This window comes from Tetrao urogallus, assembly GCF_951394365.1.
Source record: "Tetrao urogallus genome assembly, chromosome: 5".
Lineage (NCBI taxonomy): Eukaryota > Metazoa > Chordata > Aves > Galliformes > Phasianidae > Tetrao > Tetrao urogallus.
In genome coordinates, this window is record NC_136818.1 from 4,780,837 (window position 1) to 4,800,526 (window position 19,690).

The window sequence follows — 19,690 nt, forward strand, 5'->3', positions numbered from 1 at the left end:
ATTTTTTTGATCCAAGAAGTAACTGTACTGCAGTCTTTAGTGCTTGCACACTCGGTTTTACTCTACTCTAGGAATGAAAAGAGTTCTAAATCTCCAAAGGTCCATCAAATGCCTCTTCTCTCATCAGCTAACCCTTACCCTGATGTGCGTCGGCGATACTGGAATGCCTACATGCTGTTTTATCAGAGAGTGTCTGATCAGAACTCTCCAGTCTTACCAAAGAAAAGTCGAGTGAGTGTCGTGCGTCAGGAAGCTGAGGACCTCTCACTGTAAGTTTCTCTTGTATCCATAAAGGCTTCTCCTGTTCTGGTGTACGGATTCATCTCCAGAATGAAGGCATGAATAATTCCTGTTTCACACAAAAGTATGCTTATCCCCCTGCTTTTCTTTAAGCTGCTTAATGAATGGCCTTTTATTGCTTTTGTAACTTACTCTTCCATACTCCTGTCACTGTTGGAATAAGAAATTCAAGCTGACTGGCAGCTTCAGAAGTAGTTTAGACTGTCATCTGAATTTGCCTTACGGTGATACTGGCTCTATTGGTATTTTAAAACTTGAACTGCAGGTTTGTCATAGTTACATTATTGCCTTTGATATTATGTTTTAGATCTGCTCCATCTTCACCAGAAATTTCACCCCAGTCATCACCACGACCCCACAGACCCAACAGTGATCGCCTGTCCATCTTAACTAAACTGGTCCGAAAAGGTGAAAAAAAGGGACTTTTTGTTGAGAAGATGCCTGTACGGATCTATCAGGTAGAGCACTCAAAGTTCCAGGTAGATGCTGTTCATACAAAGCTTAAGCTCACAATAAGAGAAACTTTGAAGGTGACCTTGAGGCAATTCCATTACTGAACAGTAAGCCAGAAAGTGACTGGGTTCAAATGTAAAGGTAACAGGCTGTTCAGTGGTGCATTACTGTATGTTTTATTATTACTTCTCCCGAAACTGACTCATCAGTTCTTGGTTTTACATCAGTCTTCTAAGTTTCCCATATATTTTTCCCCTCCACTGAAGTAGTCATTCAGGGTATGAACAGAATAGTCTGACTCTGGTTTTTCAACTCCATACATATTTATGTGTGAGATCAAATGTCACTTCAATGCTTTTTTAGCAGTTTTAATTTTTTGCCTTCTTTTTTTAAAAAAAAAAAAATCTGCAGATGGTGAGAGATGAAAACCTGAAATTTATGAAGAACAGAGATGTGTACAGTAGTGACTACTTCAGTTTTGTTCTGTCACTGGCTTCACTAAATGCTGTAAGTAATGAGACTTAATATTTGAGTACTCTGAAAACACTAACTAGCAATAGTTAGAGAAGCCCCAGAACAGGAAGTTTAGAAGATAATTGTTTGGTATGATTTTTCAAACTTTTCAAACTGAGCTATTCTTGAACTCCAGTAATTCGTCACACTGATAGCATCCATCTCAAAGCTGACTCCAGCCTTCTGCTGCAGCAGAGGGGGAAAATGTCATTGTGCCATAATAATTAAAAAAAAATAATCAATTAACTGATGCAAACAGAGCTCTGCAGGGGCAGAAATTCCCCTGTGTATGGAAGGTACAAAAATTGGCATTAGTCATCTTGAAGTTGATAGACCTTCATTTGAATATAGTTTAATTAGTTTTTCCGAGTGTAGTTATGGATTAATAAACAAACCAGTATTTATTACATCCACAGACATAGTGGGCCTTCCAGCAAGTTTGTTCCTGTTTTAGCATATGTGTTGAACTAGCATAGTCGTTACTGGAAACAGATTTCAGCACAGACAAGTGTGGTTTGTCTTGTTTTCTAGATGAAGTAAATAACTTGAATAGAGCATGCTGACTTATTTAGGAGACAGAATGTGTGCTGCAGGTATAGGTCTGCTCTGGAGTAAATGTGGTGTTTCTTTCAGACGAAGGTAAAACATCCTTACTATCCGTGTATGGCAAAGGTGAGCTTACAGTTGGCAGTCCAGTTCCTCTTCCAAACTTATCTCCGAACCAAGAAGAAACTCAGGTAAGGTCTGACTGTGGGAAAGCCACTTCTGACTCAGCAGAAAAGGAAGAAGTGAAATGGCACATTGTTTGGGTTTTGCAGCTGTTTTTCATTACTGACTGTTTCCCCTGGTTTGGTTTTAAAGGGCTGATACAGAAGAGTGGATTGCAACCATAGATGCACTGCTCTCCAAAAGTATTGATGCTTGTCAGTGGTTAGTTGAATATTTTGTTGGACCAGAGGGCCGGGAGCTTGTAAAGTAAGTGCCTATTTCTGTCTTCAGTGTTTTGTGTCTTGCCAGTGGATTGGGCTTTGAAATAATGTGATCTGGCATACCTGTACTGATAGATTGCCAAGAAGTTGACTGTGCATGTTCTTTAAACAGGTGCTCTAAATTGTCTGCTAAGAAAATGTTAGAAATAAAAACCTCTGTTCAGATTTTTCAGTAATTCTGAAAATATGACAATAGTGCAGTGTAGATGAAGGATGCAAACTAATTTAATTCAGAGGGATGCCTTGGAATGTGTTTGTCAAGTCACTCCTGCAAGTGGAGGGAAAGAGAATGTGGTGAAAATGTTTAGGGGTAAGGTAAGTTAAATACTTACCTGACAGTGATCACAAATGAATTGCATTGTATTTCACTCACCAACTCAAGATAAGCTCAAGGCAATTCTTGGAGAACTGATAACAGAGGGATTTGCCAACCTAAAGAGGAGGTTATCTTACAAGTTGTGTTGGAGGACAGGATCCTGTGGTAGCTTTTAGTATTAGATTTTTGTTCTTTGAATGAATAAAGCATTGTTATAGTCTTCTGTAGTGAGAAGCAGGAGTGCAGGAAAACAAGTTAAAGCTTATCCACAGAAGTGTAATGTAAGAGGTGTTTTTGAACTGTTACCCTTATTAAAATGATAAATACCACACTTAATCATAGTAGATATATGTACACTTTGATTCCAGTTCTTCTTGCAGCTTTTCCTTTTATCTTCCAGGACTTTCCTCCTGGAATGCAGCGTAAGAGAGGTGCGAGTTGCTGTAGCTACTATTCTTGAAAAAACCCTCGACAGTGCCTTGCTTTATCAAGAGAAGGTTAGTGACACCTCATCAGCCATCATCCTGCTGATTGTCTCTACCCAGTATCTCTTGTTTCGCTTGCAGGCAATGCAGTGTGATTTGTGTATGACAAAGTGGAAGGTTCTCATCTTCAGCAGGCTTGTAGCTCTTTCTTGGATAGGTTAATGCTTGTCTGCTCCTACCCTGGGAAGTAATGTGCTGCTGTAATTCTTAGAAGTTTAAAGTATTGAACAGTTCTGTCTCATTTCAACATGAATGTATGGCATCTCACGAAAATGCGGTTTCCAAATATTAAAAGAATGTAAGATTTATTCTCTCTCTGTAACAGAGAGAGCCCAGAAATCAGCTTAGTTTTTAACTGATATCCTTCCTCGCTCAGAGTCAGAAGCCCACAGCAGTACAGCAGTAACTGAGCTGTCACGTTCCAGGGAGAGACTGGAACTATGGTTGTTGTTCAGTGGTTTAACTTCTTACTAAAAAATCTGGGCAAGTAAGTTTGGGAAGTGCAGGTTTGTTATATTTGGCTCTTTTTAATATCGTAAGAAAACCCAGCAGAAATTATGTGAACATGCCTGAGGCTCACCTGTTTCTTATGGGATATCTGAACCAAGTCATTCGTATTAAAGAACTCTGTCAAAAATACTTTGTCATCTGTCATATTTCTATAAGCTGTCAGTGGAGATGGTAGGGACTTTCAGGTGCCCAAATCTTGTTTAGTCTGAAGTGATTTTCTTGCATCCAATTCTAATATTTTTTTTTAAAGCAGTGTTATGGCTGGAAGGCACAACTGTTGTGTGTGAAGAAAATTCCTTATTTAAAGCTTCAAGGAAAGATTGCTGAGAAGTTCTCTAAACTTAATAGAGTAGTAGGAAGATGGGCATTTAAAATATAGCTGAAGAGCTTCTGATTACTTACTGTTAGCTGTTCATGTTAACAAAGATGCAGTAGGTATTATACCAAGGCCCTTAGTGTGATCAGTGTATTACTGTAATGACTGGAACATTTGAACATCAGTTACATTGTGACTAATTTGAATTGCTTTAAAAAATATTGCAAACTTGTGTAACTACTGAGTTTCACTTCTATAAGCAAGTTACCCATGTGAAAGCAAGCTACTGATGCTTTCACTACACTCCTGTTTAATATATGCACATTAATTCAGAGTTGGAAATGGTAAGTTTGTAGTCCTACGTTAGCTATTTATGTTAATTACAGCAAGTGTAGCTGACCATACATACTGTTTTGTTAATCAAACTTGAAAATGTAGAAATGCCTGTATTTTAAGCAGGAGAGAAGCATTTAAATGCAAGTTAATAATTGTTTTTGCAGTTAAAAAGTCTACATCAGTTATTGGAGGTGCTACTTGCTTTGCTGGATAAAGATGTTCCTGAAAACTGTAAAAACTGTGCTCAGTACTTCTTACTATTCAACAATTTTGTGCAGAAGGTAAGCAACCATGTGTCATCTTTTCACATTACTTCAATTTTAAAGGACAGTAGTAAAACTGTAAAACAATCTTCATGGAAGGTTTAAGCAGCGCAGTGAAACTCTTCCAGAAATGTATTTGATCCTTGTTTCAGGGTGGTTCTTTTGTGTGTGCTGAGTGACTTTGAACACTGATTAGGGATAAAATCATACAAAAGCATTCAAGCAAATTATACCTAGTGAGGATGTCATTTCCAAAGTCTGAGTGTTGAGGTTTTGTTCACTGGGGACTTTTTGACTGTTTAAAAAAAAAAAAAAAAAATACTAAGGTGTTGGGGGGGTTTTTTTTGTCCTGTAAAAAGTAGAAACATTGAAACATTGACAGCACAGTACTGTGCTGTTCACCTTATTGTGGGTTCTGTCTATCCCTTAATTCTTCTGTTTGTTTGTTTGCTTCTTTTATAGTTATTTTGCCTATACTGATCCTGGCCTCGTTTCTCTAGTGTGCTGTATGCAATCAGGTGTCTTTTAAAGCATAGCTTTGTCAAGTTCACAACTTCTTAAAGATGTTTAGCAAAGTTTTACTTCTGTCCCTTAGAGCACGAATTCTTTACCTAGATAGGTCTGTAATGCATTATCATTGTCTAAACAGCAGGGTATAAGGGCTAGCAGTCTTCTTCTCAGACATTCTGCTTTGAGGCACATGATCAACTTTCTCCTTGGTCCCAACCGTCAGAGTAATCAGGTAAAGCTTATGTACCCGTTCCTGTGTTTAAGATTCTTACATTATGGGCAAAAACCTTGTTGGTTGATTGATTTAAGATAGATCACTCCTTAAATTATTCTGCACGTTTCATGCGAGTCTTAGCATTCCTCTGTGCTGCCATGAAGAAGTAGCAGCGTTGGCAGAAGTTGAGGCATTCTGGTGTTAATAAACTGTGAACCAAATTTGAAGTCCTAGAATGTGGTGGTGGGCTGTTAAGGATATTGTTCTGTTTTGACTTAACAGAATTTGATTAATTAGTCAATCAGACCTCACTTAAATCTCCCCTTTGTCTGAAACAGAACCGCAGGTGGAGTTCAGCGCAAGCTCGTGAGTTTGGATATCTTCACAATACTGTCGCGTTACTTGTTCTGCACTCTGATGTCTCTTCACAAAGAAATGTTGGTAAGAATTGCATTTTTGACTTTTGGTAACATTGCATTTCAGTTATTTTGATTGGGAGTAATTTCAGCATCAGTAAGGCCTTGCCTCTTGTGAACAATTCAGCTTGTGTTGTTGGCTGTGAGAGACTCACATCTGTTATGTCTCTTATATCTCTCATAATGGGAGTCTCTAGACTGAGCTACTGCAGAATAATCAATGAAACACTGTGTTGGATATTTTTTACAGGAGGCGGAGTTTTCCAAATAAACATAATAAAAGAATGAGTTTGGACTTCCAGTGCCCTAAAGAAGGAATTTAAAGTTGTTCTTTGTGAAAAGAAAACTTGATTTTTGTCTGAGGTTTATAGTTTCTGGAGTTGGAGGCAGTCAAAACTTGTAACAGAAGAATGATAAATGCTTTGAGCATGATGAATGTGCAGTAGTGGGAGTGAAATTAAATACCAAAGTGATCTGAACATTCTGCTTTTGCTTTCTTGCAGTTCATTTCCCTATGTTGTCAATAATGTAAATGATACATTAGCATAAAGTTTGTTATTTGGGCTGGCACCATAAAAGCTAGTCAAGGTGAATGACTTTAGAAATGACAAGGTAGCAAATGTCAGCAGTGACTTGAAGGTGTGTAGAACAATGTCATTTATTAGTGGATTGTTTTTCTGTTTGCTGTTGTAGCTCCTGGTCTCTTTAAGCAACGTCCACCTCTAAGCATCACTACTTCAGGTCCACTTTTGACACTCCATGAAGAAGTGGAAGCCTTGTTGTTCTTGTCCGAGGGAAAACCTTACCTAATAGAGGTATCTGTGTTCTAAATTCTACCTTACTTGAACGTATATCTGGTCTGATAGTGCTAACTTGAGTTGTTCTCACTGAATGGGCCATGCTTGACCCAGGCCCCTGGAGCTGGGCAGCAGGAGCTGAGTGAAGTGCTGTGAGAAAAGGGAGAAAAAAATGCACCCTTCCTGAAGAAGACTAATATTTTATCATAAACTTGATCCATCTCTTGAAAATAATTGTATGGCTACATACAGAATTATTTGCATCTTTCCTTTAGGTGATGTATGCATTGCGAGAGCTAACTGGATCTCTGTCAGTTCTCATTGAGATGGTGGTGTACTGCTGCTTTTGTAATGAGCACTTTTCCTTTACTGTGCTACACTTCATCAAGGTATGGATGTTAAGATGGGGTATTTACATAAGTGTTTGTTCTGAGCTTTGGTTATGCTGTCTTATGTTAGAATGGCACTGGGATCTGCAGCAGAGCAGTCAGTACAGTTTGCTGGATTTTGGGAGGGTTTTCTTGTTTTTTAACTTCTGCAGTTTAAAATAACTAATTTTCAAAAGGCTGTGAAGCACTCTGTCAGTTCTTTGCACCATCAACCTATTTTACCTATTTTATTTATTTTATTTGTGAATAATTTTATATTTCTTAATGCAGACTCAACTGGAAACTGCTCCACCTCATGAATTGAAAAACATATTCCAGTTACTCCATGAGATACTGGTAGGTGAATGGTAAAGACCTGCGCATTAAGTACAGGATGGATTTTCTGTACCAGTGCATAATAAAGAAGGCAAAGATGCACAGATAATCTCAGCATTCACAAATCTTCGATCCTTCTGTTCAAAAGTTTATAACTTTTCACAACTCCATTAACACCAGATCATCAGCACAGTAGCTTCATAAGTCTCATTTGATTTTCACATTGAGGTGGTTAAAACCATTTTGTAGTGCAGATGCAGGCCTCAAGCGTGACTTCTGTTGACCTTTTCCTTTTTTGCCAGGTCATCGAAGACCCCTTACAAGTAGAGCGCATCAAATTTGCCTTTGAAACTGAAAATGGATTAATAGGCAAGTAAGCCAGTGTGTGAATGCTCCTATCTTCTGCTAACCCTTGTGCTGATAATTCTTATAATCCTCTGTTTTTTTAATCCTTCTGTTTTATTTCTGATGGAAAACAACTTGGCATTATCTGATTTAACAACCACCACTGAAGTGAAGTTACTAAAGCAACTAAAGACCCAGAATGATGAGAGCTTGCTTCGTATGAATCAGGAGAAATGGCTTTTTGTGTAACAGAGATGCAGATGGGCCACACAGTGCTCAAATAGCATATCTAATCAGCAAGTGCTGCTTGGGTATCTCTTTCAGAACTGTTTGGTTGAGAAGCTGTTTCAGATTATGGCTTTCACCTGATTTTTTTGTTTCAGATTCTGTTAGTGAGAAAGAAATTAAAAAAAAAAAAATTCTCTCTTATGCTTCACTGCTCTTCTGGTTACTGATTTCCATGTATGACTAACAGAAGAGAAGATAACAGGAAGTAATGTAAGGGAATAGTGGTTATTTTAGTTCCAGATATGTTGGTCCCACTTGGACCAATCCAGTTCTGTAGTTTAAACAGTACATGGCACTTTATTTCTGCAGAGGAGAGATGCAATTATTCAATTTAATCTTTATGTTGTAGGCTTATTGTGTTTATTGTTGAATAGCACACTTTCTGAGAACTGCTGTGAGTTTTGGGAATTAGTGTTGTGGGTTTACCTTGGAGTTCCCTAGCAACAGCACTAAACAACTTTCAGTTTCTCTGCATGTGGTCCATGACCTGTCAGTCACATTGGCTGCTTTTACTCCAAGAAAAGAAAGTAGCAAATAATAGTTGTCTGTGGTCCTTACCAGGATTTTTACTATCTTGTTTGTGTAACGAAGCTTCAGACATTATCCTAGTTTTGCAATTATAATCCAGAAGGAAGCTGGTGGTTTCCTCCTTTTTTTACTGTGGCTTCAAACTTTATTTCTTTCAAATCTGTAACCATAGCAATTATCTAACATAAAATGGAATATAGGGAAAAAAAACTGTGTTAGGAGAGGGCTGTTTAAAGTTCAGGTACCATGTTTGAAAGAATTACTGCCCTTTGACTTGGATCTGTTTTTAATCCAGTAGTTCTGTAAATACTCAAAACTGCCAGTGATGCAGCAGTGTGTTGAGCACAAATGCTCATGCTCACATCTGTAGCAAAGCCTTTTCCCACGTAAGCTAAAATTCTAGCTTCAAGCTTGTTGCATTTTCGACCTGGTTGGTACACAGCAGTCTGATTTGTGGTTTTTAATCCAAGTGTTTCTTCCCACAGCCTTGATGCACCACAGCAACCATGTGGACAGCAGTCGCTGTTACCAGTGTGTCAAGTTCCTTGTTACTTTGGCTCAGAAGTGAGTAGTGTGGGTTTCATTGTTTAATTTATTCTTGCATTAGACCCCACTGTGACTGTTCAGGCTGCTGCTCTTTCTACTTCTGTTCGGCTTTAGCTTCTGTTACTGTAATGTAAGTGGTGCTTATAGTAGTAGCTGCCTAGCATTAAGACCAAGATAAAGATAAGAAAACTGCCCCAGACACATGAAATATTGTGATTACTAAATTCTGTTGGCTTGGAAGTTGGCAGATGTTTTGATAAAGCATAGTTCTGAAATAAGTGTATCTGTACAGAGGTACTACTTTGTGTAAACTTTATGGTTCTTGCTAACTTGGTTAATAATAGAATTATTCAGCTCAAGTCAGCATACAGGGGGCAGCAACATAGAGAAATATATGTGGATTATTATTTTTTTTCCCTTAGCAAGAGTGCCTTGTTCATTAATAATGAAACTCATTTCGATTTCCAAGGTGCCCTACTGCAAAAGATTATTTCAAGGAGAATTCCCACCACTGGAGTTGGGCTGTGCAGTGGCTACAGAAAAAGGTAGTTTGGCTGTAACTGTCTGGAGAAACATCACTTTATTTACAGCAAGAATTATAAAACCTCTGTTCTCTATTTGAATCTTAAGTTGATTTAAGACAAAAATACAAACTACTTTATTTTTTTTTTGCCATGAGAGCTTGGATGAAGTTAAACCTGGTACATTCAAGAACTTTGGTAAGCCACCATATGTTTTAGGCTTAGCTGTTTGTGCAATAAATGTAACTGAGTGGAAATGGTCATAATGATTATTGTTCTTTGTCATGTGGGAAGCTTTCAGTGCCCCTATATTCCTGTTAGGCTTCTTTTCATTGGAGGAGTGGATTTCTTACAGAATCTTCTAAGCTTTGCACAGAACACAGCTTTTGACATGTCCAGCTTTTTGTTTCTACATAATCTTGTCAGTAGGATGTTCGCAGTGCAGCTGGCACTTGTTGCCACTCTTCTCTTGAACGGACAGCTCTGGATAGTTCTGTGCCTATTTTTACAATCTACTGGCTTCTGAAAGTGTTTGTTGAATGTCTGGATCTACTGCTCTTCAGCTGCATAACCTGCAGTCATGTTGTTGGCAGACAGAAGGAGCTGATGACTAGGCTTCAGCTGAGGGGCAGTAGTCTCTGAAACTGTTCTTGGCTGCATCAGAAGGCTGTATCTCAGCTCTCCAGCTTGTTGATGGATTCAGGAAGCTTATTCCAGACTTGTTAGCCTACCTGTCATCACAAGTGTATAAGATCTTACACATGTAGAGCTCATATTGCAATTCTGTAGCTTTCCTGGGTTTTTTTATGCTTTTTTTAATGCACCTTTTAATGCAGATGTCTGAACATTACTGGGCACCCCAGAGCAACGTTTCCAATGAGACATCAACTGCAAAAACCTTCCAGCGCACTATTTCAGCACAGGTATGTGTGTGTCAGTCCTGGGAGATGGCATGAAGCTTGGTTTATTTCCCCTCTCACTTTTCAGTTAGCAGCTCTAGTTTTAGCAGCTTTACCATATTCCACTGTACTTCATGCCATTCCTACCTGGCAAACCTGCATCTTGTGGCTGTTTCTGTAGAAATTAATCCATACAATTGTCTTGTCTCTTCCTTACAGGACACACTTGCCTATGCCACAGCACTGCTGAATGAAAAAGATCAGTCTGGAAGCAGTAATGGGTCAGAAAGCAGTCCAGCCAATGAGAACGGAGACAGACATCTACAGCAGGTAATTAACGACTAAATGAGGGCATGTTTATTGTCAGTTGCATTGCTCGACTTGTGTCTGGAGTTTGGGTCTAGAGTTTGGGTCACTGAATGTAATCACGATAATTGTGTGCCTGATGAAAAATAAATAATGTACCCTATCTTTCTCTCCCCACCCCTTGTGTGTGTTGAAAGGGCTCAGAGTCTCCTATGATGATTGGTGAGACTAAAAGTGACCTTGATGATGTTGACCCGTAAAAGGATACCCGTGAACCCAAGAACAGATCAACTCAAACATTTAATGCCTGGTACCTGTTGAAACCTAGAGTCCTATTGCTTATGCTATTACAAGAGTCTGGAAGAGAAGGATCTATGGCAATGCTGGAGAAGGTTGTTTCCCTGAAAGCTAAAAGCATTTCTTAGCCACGAAGGCTTCAGATTGACAAATGCTCTAGAAAACTGCATCTTCACCTGCAGTAGCTTATGACAGTCCAGACACCAACAACATTTTTGTCAAGAAGATTTTATCAAATACACAAACGCTAGTGGTTGAATTTTTATGTGAACATTAAATGAGTGAATGTAAAACTGTTGCTTTTCTGTGATGCTGCAAAAAAAAAAATTCTTTTGGTTTTTATACAGAGAAAAACCAGACTGCCCTTATGTATGGAGGGCAAATTTTTAATCTTTCTGATAATGTTGAATAGGAATATTCAAATTTCTGTATAAAGATGTGTGATGACTTACATTTCATTGTAAAATATTAGTTAAAGAATCAGTTTACATAAGGACTTCTGTATTTAATATGTCTCCCTGCTCATTTGTAAAGCTCTTCAATGGAAGGATCAGTAAGATTGCTCTGCAAGGAGAGTAGCTCCTTACAGAAAGGTTTGGTCATGGAGCTCCTCGCGTGGCTTCTCTTTTGGGTACCCTTCCAAAAACCACAGGCAGTCAGGAAGGGCTGCAAGAGAAAAACATTCTCAAGGTATGCAAGTGTTTATGAAAGGATGTTGGTGGGTTTAAAGAAATAATAATTAAAAAAAAAAAAAAAAGTAGTTTGAAAGAAAAGAAGCACTTTAAAATGGATTTCTGTTGCAGTTTTAGTCATGAAATTTTTTGCTTTTGGAGACATATTGAATCGAACGTAGTCTCGATCCTGTGACCTGCAATCACTTGCTTGTGCTTTCAAATTACTGAGAAAGTTAGTATTGGTTGTACATGATGAATAATTCCTTGATTGAGTTTGGGGACACTGTCGTGCAGATTTTATTAAGCAATTTTAACACGGGGAAAGAGTGATTTGGCTTTGTTTATATTTTCACTTGACCAGGCAACATTTAAAATATCACAGCTCTTTTGATTTGCTCGTAAACAACTGGAAGGCAGTTGGGATGATTGGAGCACGGTTTTGTTTTCCATATCAAGCTTAGTTCAGTGACTTCTGGTTCTGGATGCTAGCTTCTTTTGTGCCAACTATCTTCTTACTTTGTACATTTGCGTTTGTCACATTTTCTGCACTGCTTTTTGCCTTTATTTATGGATTCTGCCTTACTTTAGAAATTATGTAAACAAACATGCACAGAAATGGGAGGGCATCTCAAGGAGTGCCTGGGCACCTCCAGAATAGACAAATTTGCCAAGTTAAAGGCACAACCAGCCAAGAAGTGCCTTTTTTTCTTTCTACGGACTGTTGCTGAACCAAGAAGCAGCAGACAGCTTTTCACTGTTGTGCACTAATATTGAAATTAACCAGTCATTTCACTGTTGGAAGCAAACATCTGATGTGATTTCAGCTGTACAGCTTTATAACTTATTGCGGGTTAAGAGAAACGTGTCGTAAATCGCGTGTGCAAAGATGCAAGGGTGGCATTGTAGTGAATAGCTCACCTTTTGTTGCTTGATGTTTCTTTTTTCCAAACAATGTCTTCATGGACACGTGGCAAAGTTAGCATTTTATAAATGTTTCTGATGATGTGCTGGGACATTTTAAATGTGTGACGTTTTAAATTAATTTTGAATAAATCATTTCTTACAGATGCCCTTTCTTCCTTCCCCCACCCCCAATCCTTTGTAATGGGCCCTAAGTCTTCACAAATAGTCAGTACACAGCGGTGATGGTGATGGAGGAAGCTGGTAACGTTGCTGTGGGTTGGCACCACTTGTCACTTCAGGTTCCTGTTATTTCCTATGGAAACAACGTCCTCGATTACTGCATGCCCAGAGAAGCACTGATGGGAGAACTGCATCAGGATGGCTCATCACCACTGTATACTTGAAACCAATACAAACTTTTTCATGGTTCTGCTCACGCTTGTACAAAGTCGATGGTTTTAATTTGCAATAAGGTGATACTCGGTCAATTATTTTGGTTTCCAGCTGCTGTCATTTGAACCTGCTGAAGATTATTTTTTTGGAAAATAGAGTTCAACAAAACTAGTTTTTGTGTAAATTGTGATGCATTTCTATGTTGTACTTTTTACTGCCGATCTTTTTGGATGAAAATGTTTTTATACAGCTTACATGATGTTCGGTGAGGAGCAGCCTCAGCCTGCCTGTGAGCATTTGGGGAGATACTGTCCAATTAATACATGAACGTATGGCACTGGAAAAATAGGCAGTCTTGATAAACAGTCTTGGGATTCCTGGTCAATGGAATAAAGTTATTCCTTTCACAGAAAACTAGTGTAGTCTTTAGACTGTGCAACACAGTGTCTTGTGGATCCTTTTGAAAGTTCTTCATCTGGTCCTCTGGATAATGAGCTCTGAGAGGTTACCCTGCTCACTGGACCTGCCAGGAGCAAACCAAAGCAACTGCACAGCCGCACACTGGGCATGTTGTGGTGCCTGTCAGACTGTATCTGTCTGCAGTTCCTTTTCCTGACCTTATCTGAATGATTTACCCTAGCTCTGCTTGCAGTCGTGGATTAGACTGGCTTCTGTGTGCCTCACAGCAAGATGAGCAGATGTGTTGGTGCCCAGTGCAGAGAGCTGTGCTGCTATCCCCATCACCTTTCTGCTTTCCTTTGCAAGCAAAGGTAGAGGCCTCAGGGCATGTAAGCACAAGGACTTGTGTTTCAAGCATCACCCAGCCTGCAGCCTCCCCTGGCAGTGCCTGCCCTGGAGGAGGACGGGGTATCAAGTACATGTGCTGCTTCTCGGGCTGATAAAACTGCCTCAGGTGCCTTTAGGTAACAGGATCCCTCAGGTTTACCTTGCTGGGTTTTTTTTTTTTTTCTTTTTTTTTCAGTGTGATCCCCAGAACAAACAAGATTAGTTTTTCTGCTTACCTGCACACAGATACTGAGCGAGGGCTGATCTCGTTCCCGTATCATTGCCCTTCACTGATCTCATGTGTGTGAACTGAGCCGTGAGAGCTATGCGGGACTCTGCCGTGTGAGCATCCCCATGACTTCTGCCTGCAGCAGTGGAGAAGTGCTTATGGCCCCTGAGTACCTTCAGTCTGCTGGAAATTGCCAGCTGTGCCAGGGCTTTCTGTAAGCTCTCAGCTAACAGCCCTCTCTTTTTTCCCCCTGTGTGAAGATTGAAGCTGATAAAGCTATGGGTTGCGATTATCTACATGTGTTACGTAATTACATAGGTTGGGGTTGGGCTTTTGCCATCTTTACCTAAAGAGTTAGAAATGGTTCTAACCTCTCCAAGCAGTGCTTCCTACCTGGGGTCCTGGTGCAGTTAAAGCTGGAGCAGTCTTGTGTCTGTACCAGGCATTCCAGTGGGGGAAAATGCACCTAAAGCTTGACAGATCCACCTGTACCCGTGTTGTTAAGCTTCATTTTTAAAGCTGTCCTCAACACAGCACCAAGCAAATTATATTCCAGTAACAGTGAGCTGCTGCTTCCTGAGCCCTGCGCTCACCTGGGCTCAGACCTTGCCGCCTGCCTCCCGGAGTTGATGGCAACAGCACCAAGGACGTGTTTCCTGAAGCTGGGGGATGTTTCCACAACTTGAAGCTCTTGCATTCCGATGCTGTTTGAAAAACAAACGGCTGTGTCCCAAACAGAGCAGAGCTCAGAGACCGCGTCCCAGCTCCTCCCTGGAGCCTTTCCCCCTGGCCATGGACAGAAACCAGAGCGTGGGTCCTATCTGTTAAGTGCTGCTCTAGGAATTTTATTTTTAGAAGACGTTTATAAAAAGGTTTATTTATAAAACTCCAAATAAATATTGAAAGTACAGACGTACAAACTCAAGTTTTTTTGATAAGGAAGTGCAGCTGGGTCTGTTTGGAGCTGCGGAACAGAGCAGTGTGGAACTCCAGCAACAAAAACCACACTAATGGAGCAGCAGCTGATTCTGTAGCATTGCAAGCTAAAATCTAATTAAACAAGCAGAATTAAAATTAGGAGCTTTGCAGTGGCTGAAAAGTAAAGGTACCTGAGTTGGCAATTTTCAAACCCCCTGGAAATGACTCAACTGTTAGCTGAAATTAAGGACAGGTGGGAGCTTTGTTGGTACAGAGGTGGGAGCTTTGTTGGTACAGAGGTGGGAGCTTTGTTGGTGCAGAGGTGGGAGCTTTGTTGGTGCAGAGGTAGGAGCTGTGTGGTGACACGAACGGCCTCTACAGTCACTGTACGTACAGGAAAGGGGTGGGGAAATGGTGGCAGGGCCAGCAAGCTGCCTGTGCTGGGGGTCAGGGCTGGGGCTCAGGCAGGCTGTGGTGGGCTCTGTGGCACTGCTGTGCCCTGCCATCAGCCAGGCATGCTGCGACACTGCGGTCAGCCCATCCCTACTGCTGGCTCCGGCAACAAACGGCGACAGCCCCTGGTGCGTGGCTGCCAGCAGTGCTGGCTGCAACACAGGTGTCATCCACAGCGTAGGACCCCAAGGTGCTGGGGCCCCGCGAGCGAGCACTGCAGCCTGTCAGCGTCCAGCCAGCATCGCAGGACACTGTCACCTGCAAGGAGAAGGACGGATGGGCACCGTCACCTGGACGAGGTGCAGCCATACAGCGTCGCTCCGTACCTTGTCTGCAGAGCCCTGCGGCGTGAGCTCCTTCACGCGGCACTGCAGCGTGGCAGCAGGGCAGCAGGATGCACGCGCTGTGCCCTCCAGCCTTGTCCTACAGCCACCAGGCCTGCTGCCCAGCCCCGGCACGGGCCTGCCGCTGTCACCCAGCACAGCCACAGGGGAGTGGAAGCTGCAGCCTGCACAGAGACGGGATGTGGGAGCAGCACTCAAGGATGCCTCCACCGAGCTCCGCGCCCCAAGGGCCCGTAGCTGTGTTACAAAGTGTTACCAGTCGATACGTGGTCCTGCAAGGAGCAGCCAGCTGTGTCATCAGCCTGGGAGCTGGCGCTGAGCCGGCACTGGGTGTGGGGCCACGTGCAGCACCTGGCGATGGCGTAGACCCCCCGGCCCCCAAAGGCGCTGTGGGCCACGCACTGCTTCTGCCCTTCCTTGTCCTGCGACCGAGAGCATGGCGTCACTGGCACGCACCTCACAGACAACACTTTTGGGCCACGTTGTGCCTCACCTCCATGTGCTCGCCCAGCCACCAGCCGCTGTGTGAGAAGCTGGAGCAGCCCAGCAGCTCCTCGGTGCCGGCACAGCGAGCCACAGCTGTGGCGTGCCGGGTGGGCGCTGAGCGTGCCGACCACACCGAGCGGCACAGCAGCTCCTTATCTGCAATGGGGTGAGAGGTGTCAGTGCAGGGCCCGCAGCACGTTTCAGGCACTGCCATCCCCCAGCCCTCACCTGGGCCCAGCTGGGCAGGCAGCCCCACCACACTGCTGGGTGTCTGCAGCCGCTGCTCCTCGGGGAACCAGGCCTTGCTGACAGCATTCTTGGTGGCCAAGCGCAGGAGGCGCTGCCGCAGCTCAGCCACGCTGAGGTGGGACTCGGCACTGAGCAGCATGGCTGCAATGCCTGCGGGAGCCGAGGGGATGCAGTGAGAACTGGGGAAAGCCAAAGAGACGCAGGTGCACCGTGATGGTGGGCTGGGGTCCCTAAGGCTGCCCGCTGTGATGGGACTGAGAGGCAACAACAGGATCAAGGGAAGCAACAGGCAAGAGAAACTCACTGCGACCCATCGTCTACACACACCCAAATGATCTGATCCCTTCTCCTGGGTAACAGTGATAGGATGAGAGGTAACGGCCTTAAGTTGTGCCAGAGGAGCTTCAGGCTGAGTATCGGGAAAAATTTATTCTCCAAAAGAGCAGTGATGCAGTGGCACAGGCTGCCCAGGGAGCAGAGGAGTGACCATTCCTACAGGTGTTCCAGATCCATGGAGATGTAGTACTGAGGGATGTGGGCAGTGGGCATGGTGGAGTGGGATTGGCTTGGGGATCTTAGAAGCCTTTTCCAGCCTTAATGATTCTATGGTTCTATGAGTTGGAAAGGGTCGAAGGTGCTGTACTCCAAACACAACTTCCACTCAGTTTTGGTGCAAACACATCCCACCCTGAGCCACAAGAGACCCTGGAACCAGCTCACCTGCCACGTGTGCAGCCGCCTGCGATGTGCCACTCTGCGCCATGAAGCAGGTGCTGCAGTCACTGGAGGCACCAATGATGTCGTCCCCTGGGGCAAACAGGTCGACACAGCGGCCAAAGTTGGTGCCCAGCGTGCCGATGGAGGCTGGCTGGTCCTCACGGTTCGTGGCCCCGACCGTGATCACCTGGAGGGGCAATAACAAAGGGGGTACGGATGGCTCAGTGTGCTCCAGCATGTTCCCATGTGTGCCCACAGCCTGGGAACCCCCCTGCCCATACCTCCGGCTCGGATGCAGGTGAATACAGGCAGGCATCATCCTTGTAGTTCCCAGCAGCCACAACAACCACCGCCCCCATCTGCACCATCCGCCGGCAGCCGGCGTTCAGCACACGGCTGTGGGCACCGGCGAAGGGCAGCAGCACCACCAGCAGCTGGCTGGGCTGAGCTTCCAGCAATGCCCCAACAAATTCCAGGCCTGCGGTACAGGCCAAGGGATGGGGCTGATGGTAGGGCAGGGCTGAGGTGAGCAGGGCAGGCTGCTCCCTCTCCCAGTTGGGCACTCACCGATGAGCGTCCCGCCGATGGTTCCCTTCCCCTGGCAGTTCAGCACACGGAGGCTGTGGATGTGTGTCCCTCTGGCCACGCCGGCATCGCGCCCACTCAGCACCCCGGCCAGGTGGGTCCCGTGGCTGTCACATTTGCTGGCCTGGAGCAGGGATGATTTTATGCCCTGATGCGTCGCAGAAAGGAGGGGGGTTAAGCACCAGGCTTGCCACACAAACAGAGGCTCACCTGTCTGTGGAAGCGGCTGCTGTCCTCCTCAGGGACATTCTGGAAGTCGGTGATGAACACCCTGCCTGCAATCTCCCGGTGGGTGCTCTGCACGCTGGTGTCCAGCAGGTAGATCTGCACCTTGTCACCTTTATCTGCCCAGGGAAAAGGCAACAAATCAGCACGGTGCTCCCCAAATGGGGACAGGGGCCTCAGAGCTGCCACACTAAGGGATGGGAACGCCCTGTGCTCACTGGGAGGGCTGTAGGTGTCTGTGCCGGGCAGTGGTGGTACGATCCTGCCCAGGTTCCAGGGGATGCTCTGTGCGAAGACGTACGCATCCTCCTCTACATAGTCCACACATGGAAGCCTCAGCGCCTGTAGGGAAGCGCGACACATCCTTCTCAGCTCCTCACAGCCTGGATTGCACCCAAAGGTAGCCAAAGGCTGGGCAAAGCCTTTGGCCAATCTCCAGGGGATGGAGATGCCAAGACGCAACCCATAACGGCTGGGCAGGATGACTTTAGTGCTCCTTTCCAACCTGCACAGGCACGCACTGCTCACACCGTTATCCCCACGCTCGTACCACGTCCAGGACGTCGCTGCTCATCTTCACCAGGAAGCCGGGCAGCAGGCTGAAGACGTGCAGCAGCTCACTCGGGTACCCGCGCCGTGCCGCCCGCACCCGCAGCGCCCGCGCCGTGCCGCGCACCTCGGCCTCACCGCTGCCCGCCCGCAGCAGCACCACGTAGCGCCCGGGCAGCCGCCACGCCGCCTGCAGGGAGAGAGACACGCACGAGCGCTCGCCCGGTTGCGGGGAGCCGCACAATCCTCCCTTTCCCCTCCCCCGCCCCGCTGCTCACCTTGGCGGCCCGATGGAAAGCGGCGGGCCTCGACGGGGCGGCCCCGAAGGCGGTCGCCGCATCGTCGGCCGCGCGCTGGGTCAGCGCCGGCTCCGCCACCGCCAGCAGCAGCAGCAGCAGCGCCCGGGGGTCCATGGCACCGCCGCACCGACGGCACCGACGGAGCTGGGAACGGCGGAGCGGTTCTGCCCGGCGCGGATCACGCCGTCGTGACCACCGGGACGCGTTAACCATTAACGGGGAGCCCCGAGGCGGGCAGCGAGCAGCCGGACCCCCCCTCGCCGTGCAGCGTGCAGCCCCCCCCCGGCCCTGCCCGGACAGCGAGCAAATATGACCGCCTTCACCCTTGCGAACCCAAATACCCCCGAGAGCCCCCGCTCCTTCCTGCCTCTCGCTGCCTTCGTTCGGCGCTGTGTCGTGAAATCCTCTAATCCCATTCGGGCATTCCTCGCTGAGCCGTCACACGCCGCCAATACGGAGATCTCTCCTCTTTCTGGCGCTGCTCTCACCCTTCTGTCCCCACCTCCCTCCCGCGCTGCCCCGGGTCTCCCTCTCCCCCTCCCCGGCTCTGGGGAAAACGGGAAATGGAACCCCCCGTGGGGACCGCGATCCGCGGGGACATCCCCAGAGCTCTGCGGGAGGAGGGGAGATGGGGGTTGGCATTGGGAAAAATAATCATAGTAATGTAGTAATTTGAAAAAAAAAATAAGGGAAGGTGGGGGGAGGAGGAACTCTTGCAGAAGACAGATCTGATTCATAGGAGAAAAAAGAAAAAAAAAGAAACCCTGCGTTTTAACTGAATCCTTCGAGGGAAAGGATTCTGTTCTCACGACAGCCCTGGTGTTTTAGTAAGGGTTTACGGAAACAAATTGCAGCAGGTTGTGCACCAGCCGGGAATCGAACCCGGGTCGCAAGAATGGGAATCTTGCATGATACCACTACACCACTGGTGCTGTGCGAGCTGCAGGATGGACCCCCACCAGTAGGTGCATAGAGGGTGGTGGAGGTTTTCACTCTGAATATCAGGAAAAGTATCTACCCAGGAAGGG

The 19,690-nt window shown here is 45.1% G+C and overlaps 2 protein-coding genes across 2 annotated transcripts in view; one reads left to right on the forward strand and one right to left on the reverse strand.

Moving 5' to 3' along the window:
• The window catches only part of USP24 (ubiquitin specific peptidase 24), a gene marked incomplete at both ends in the record, with an annotated part of 58,595 nt that extends 47,780 nt beyond the window's left edge, over positions 1–10,815 (forward strand). Inside the window, 18 exons of the mRNA XM_079535768.1 lie at positions 128–269; positions 608–758; positions 1,165–1,260; positions 1,900–2,003; positions 2,128–2,241; positions 2,972–3,068; positions 4,383–4,499; positions 5,131–5,223; positions 5,544–5,646; positions 6,315–6,436; positions 6,694–6,807; positions 7,078–7,143; positions 7,425–7,491; positions 8,769–8,847; positions 9,299–9,374; positions 10,187–10,273; positions 10,469–10,579; positions 10,753–10,815. Coding sequence (XP_079391894.1) covers positions 128–269; positions 608–758; positions 1,165–1,260; positions 1,900–2,003; positions 2,128–2,241; positions 2,972–3,068; positions 4,383–4,499; positions 5,131–5,223; positions 5,544–5,646; positions 6,315–6,436; positions 6,694–6,807; positions 7,078–7,143; positions 7,425–7,491; positions 8,769–8,847; positions 9,299–9,374; positions 10,187–10,273; positions 10,469–10,579; positions 10,753–10,815 — 1,802 coding nt within the window. The remainder of the gene's footprint in view (positions 1–127; positions 270–607; positions 759–1,164; positions 1,261–1,899; positions 2,004–2,127; positions 2,242–2,971; positions 3,069–4,382; positions 4,500–5,130; positions 5,224–5,543; positions 5,647–6,314; positions 6,437–6,693; positions 6,808–7,077; positions 7,144–7,424; positions 7,492–8,768; positions 8,848–9,298; positions 9,375–10,186; positions 10,274–10,468; positions 10,580–10,752) is intronic.
• Positions 10,816–15,298: 4,483 nt separating this feature from the next.
• On the reverse strand, positions 15,299–18,776 carry PCSK9 (proprotein convertase subtilisin/kexin type 9; the record flags this gene model as incomplete). The annotated part of the gene is made up of 11 exons (XM_079535471.1): positions 15,299–15,466; positions 15,535–15,716; positions 15,809–15,974; positions 16,046–16,437; positions 17,008–17,191; positions 17,286–17,482; positions 17,572–17,713; positions 17,800–17,933; positions 18,033–18,156; positions 18,365–18,553; positions 18,642–18,776. 11 exons carry the CDS (start codon positions 18,774–18,776, stop codon positions 15,299–15,301), a joined length of 2,013 nt encoding a protein of 670 aa, XP_079391597.1.
• Between the last annotated feature and the right edge of the window lie 914 nt (positions 18,777–19,690).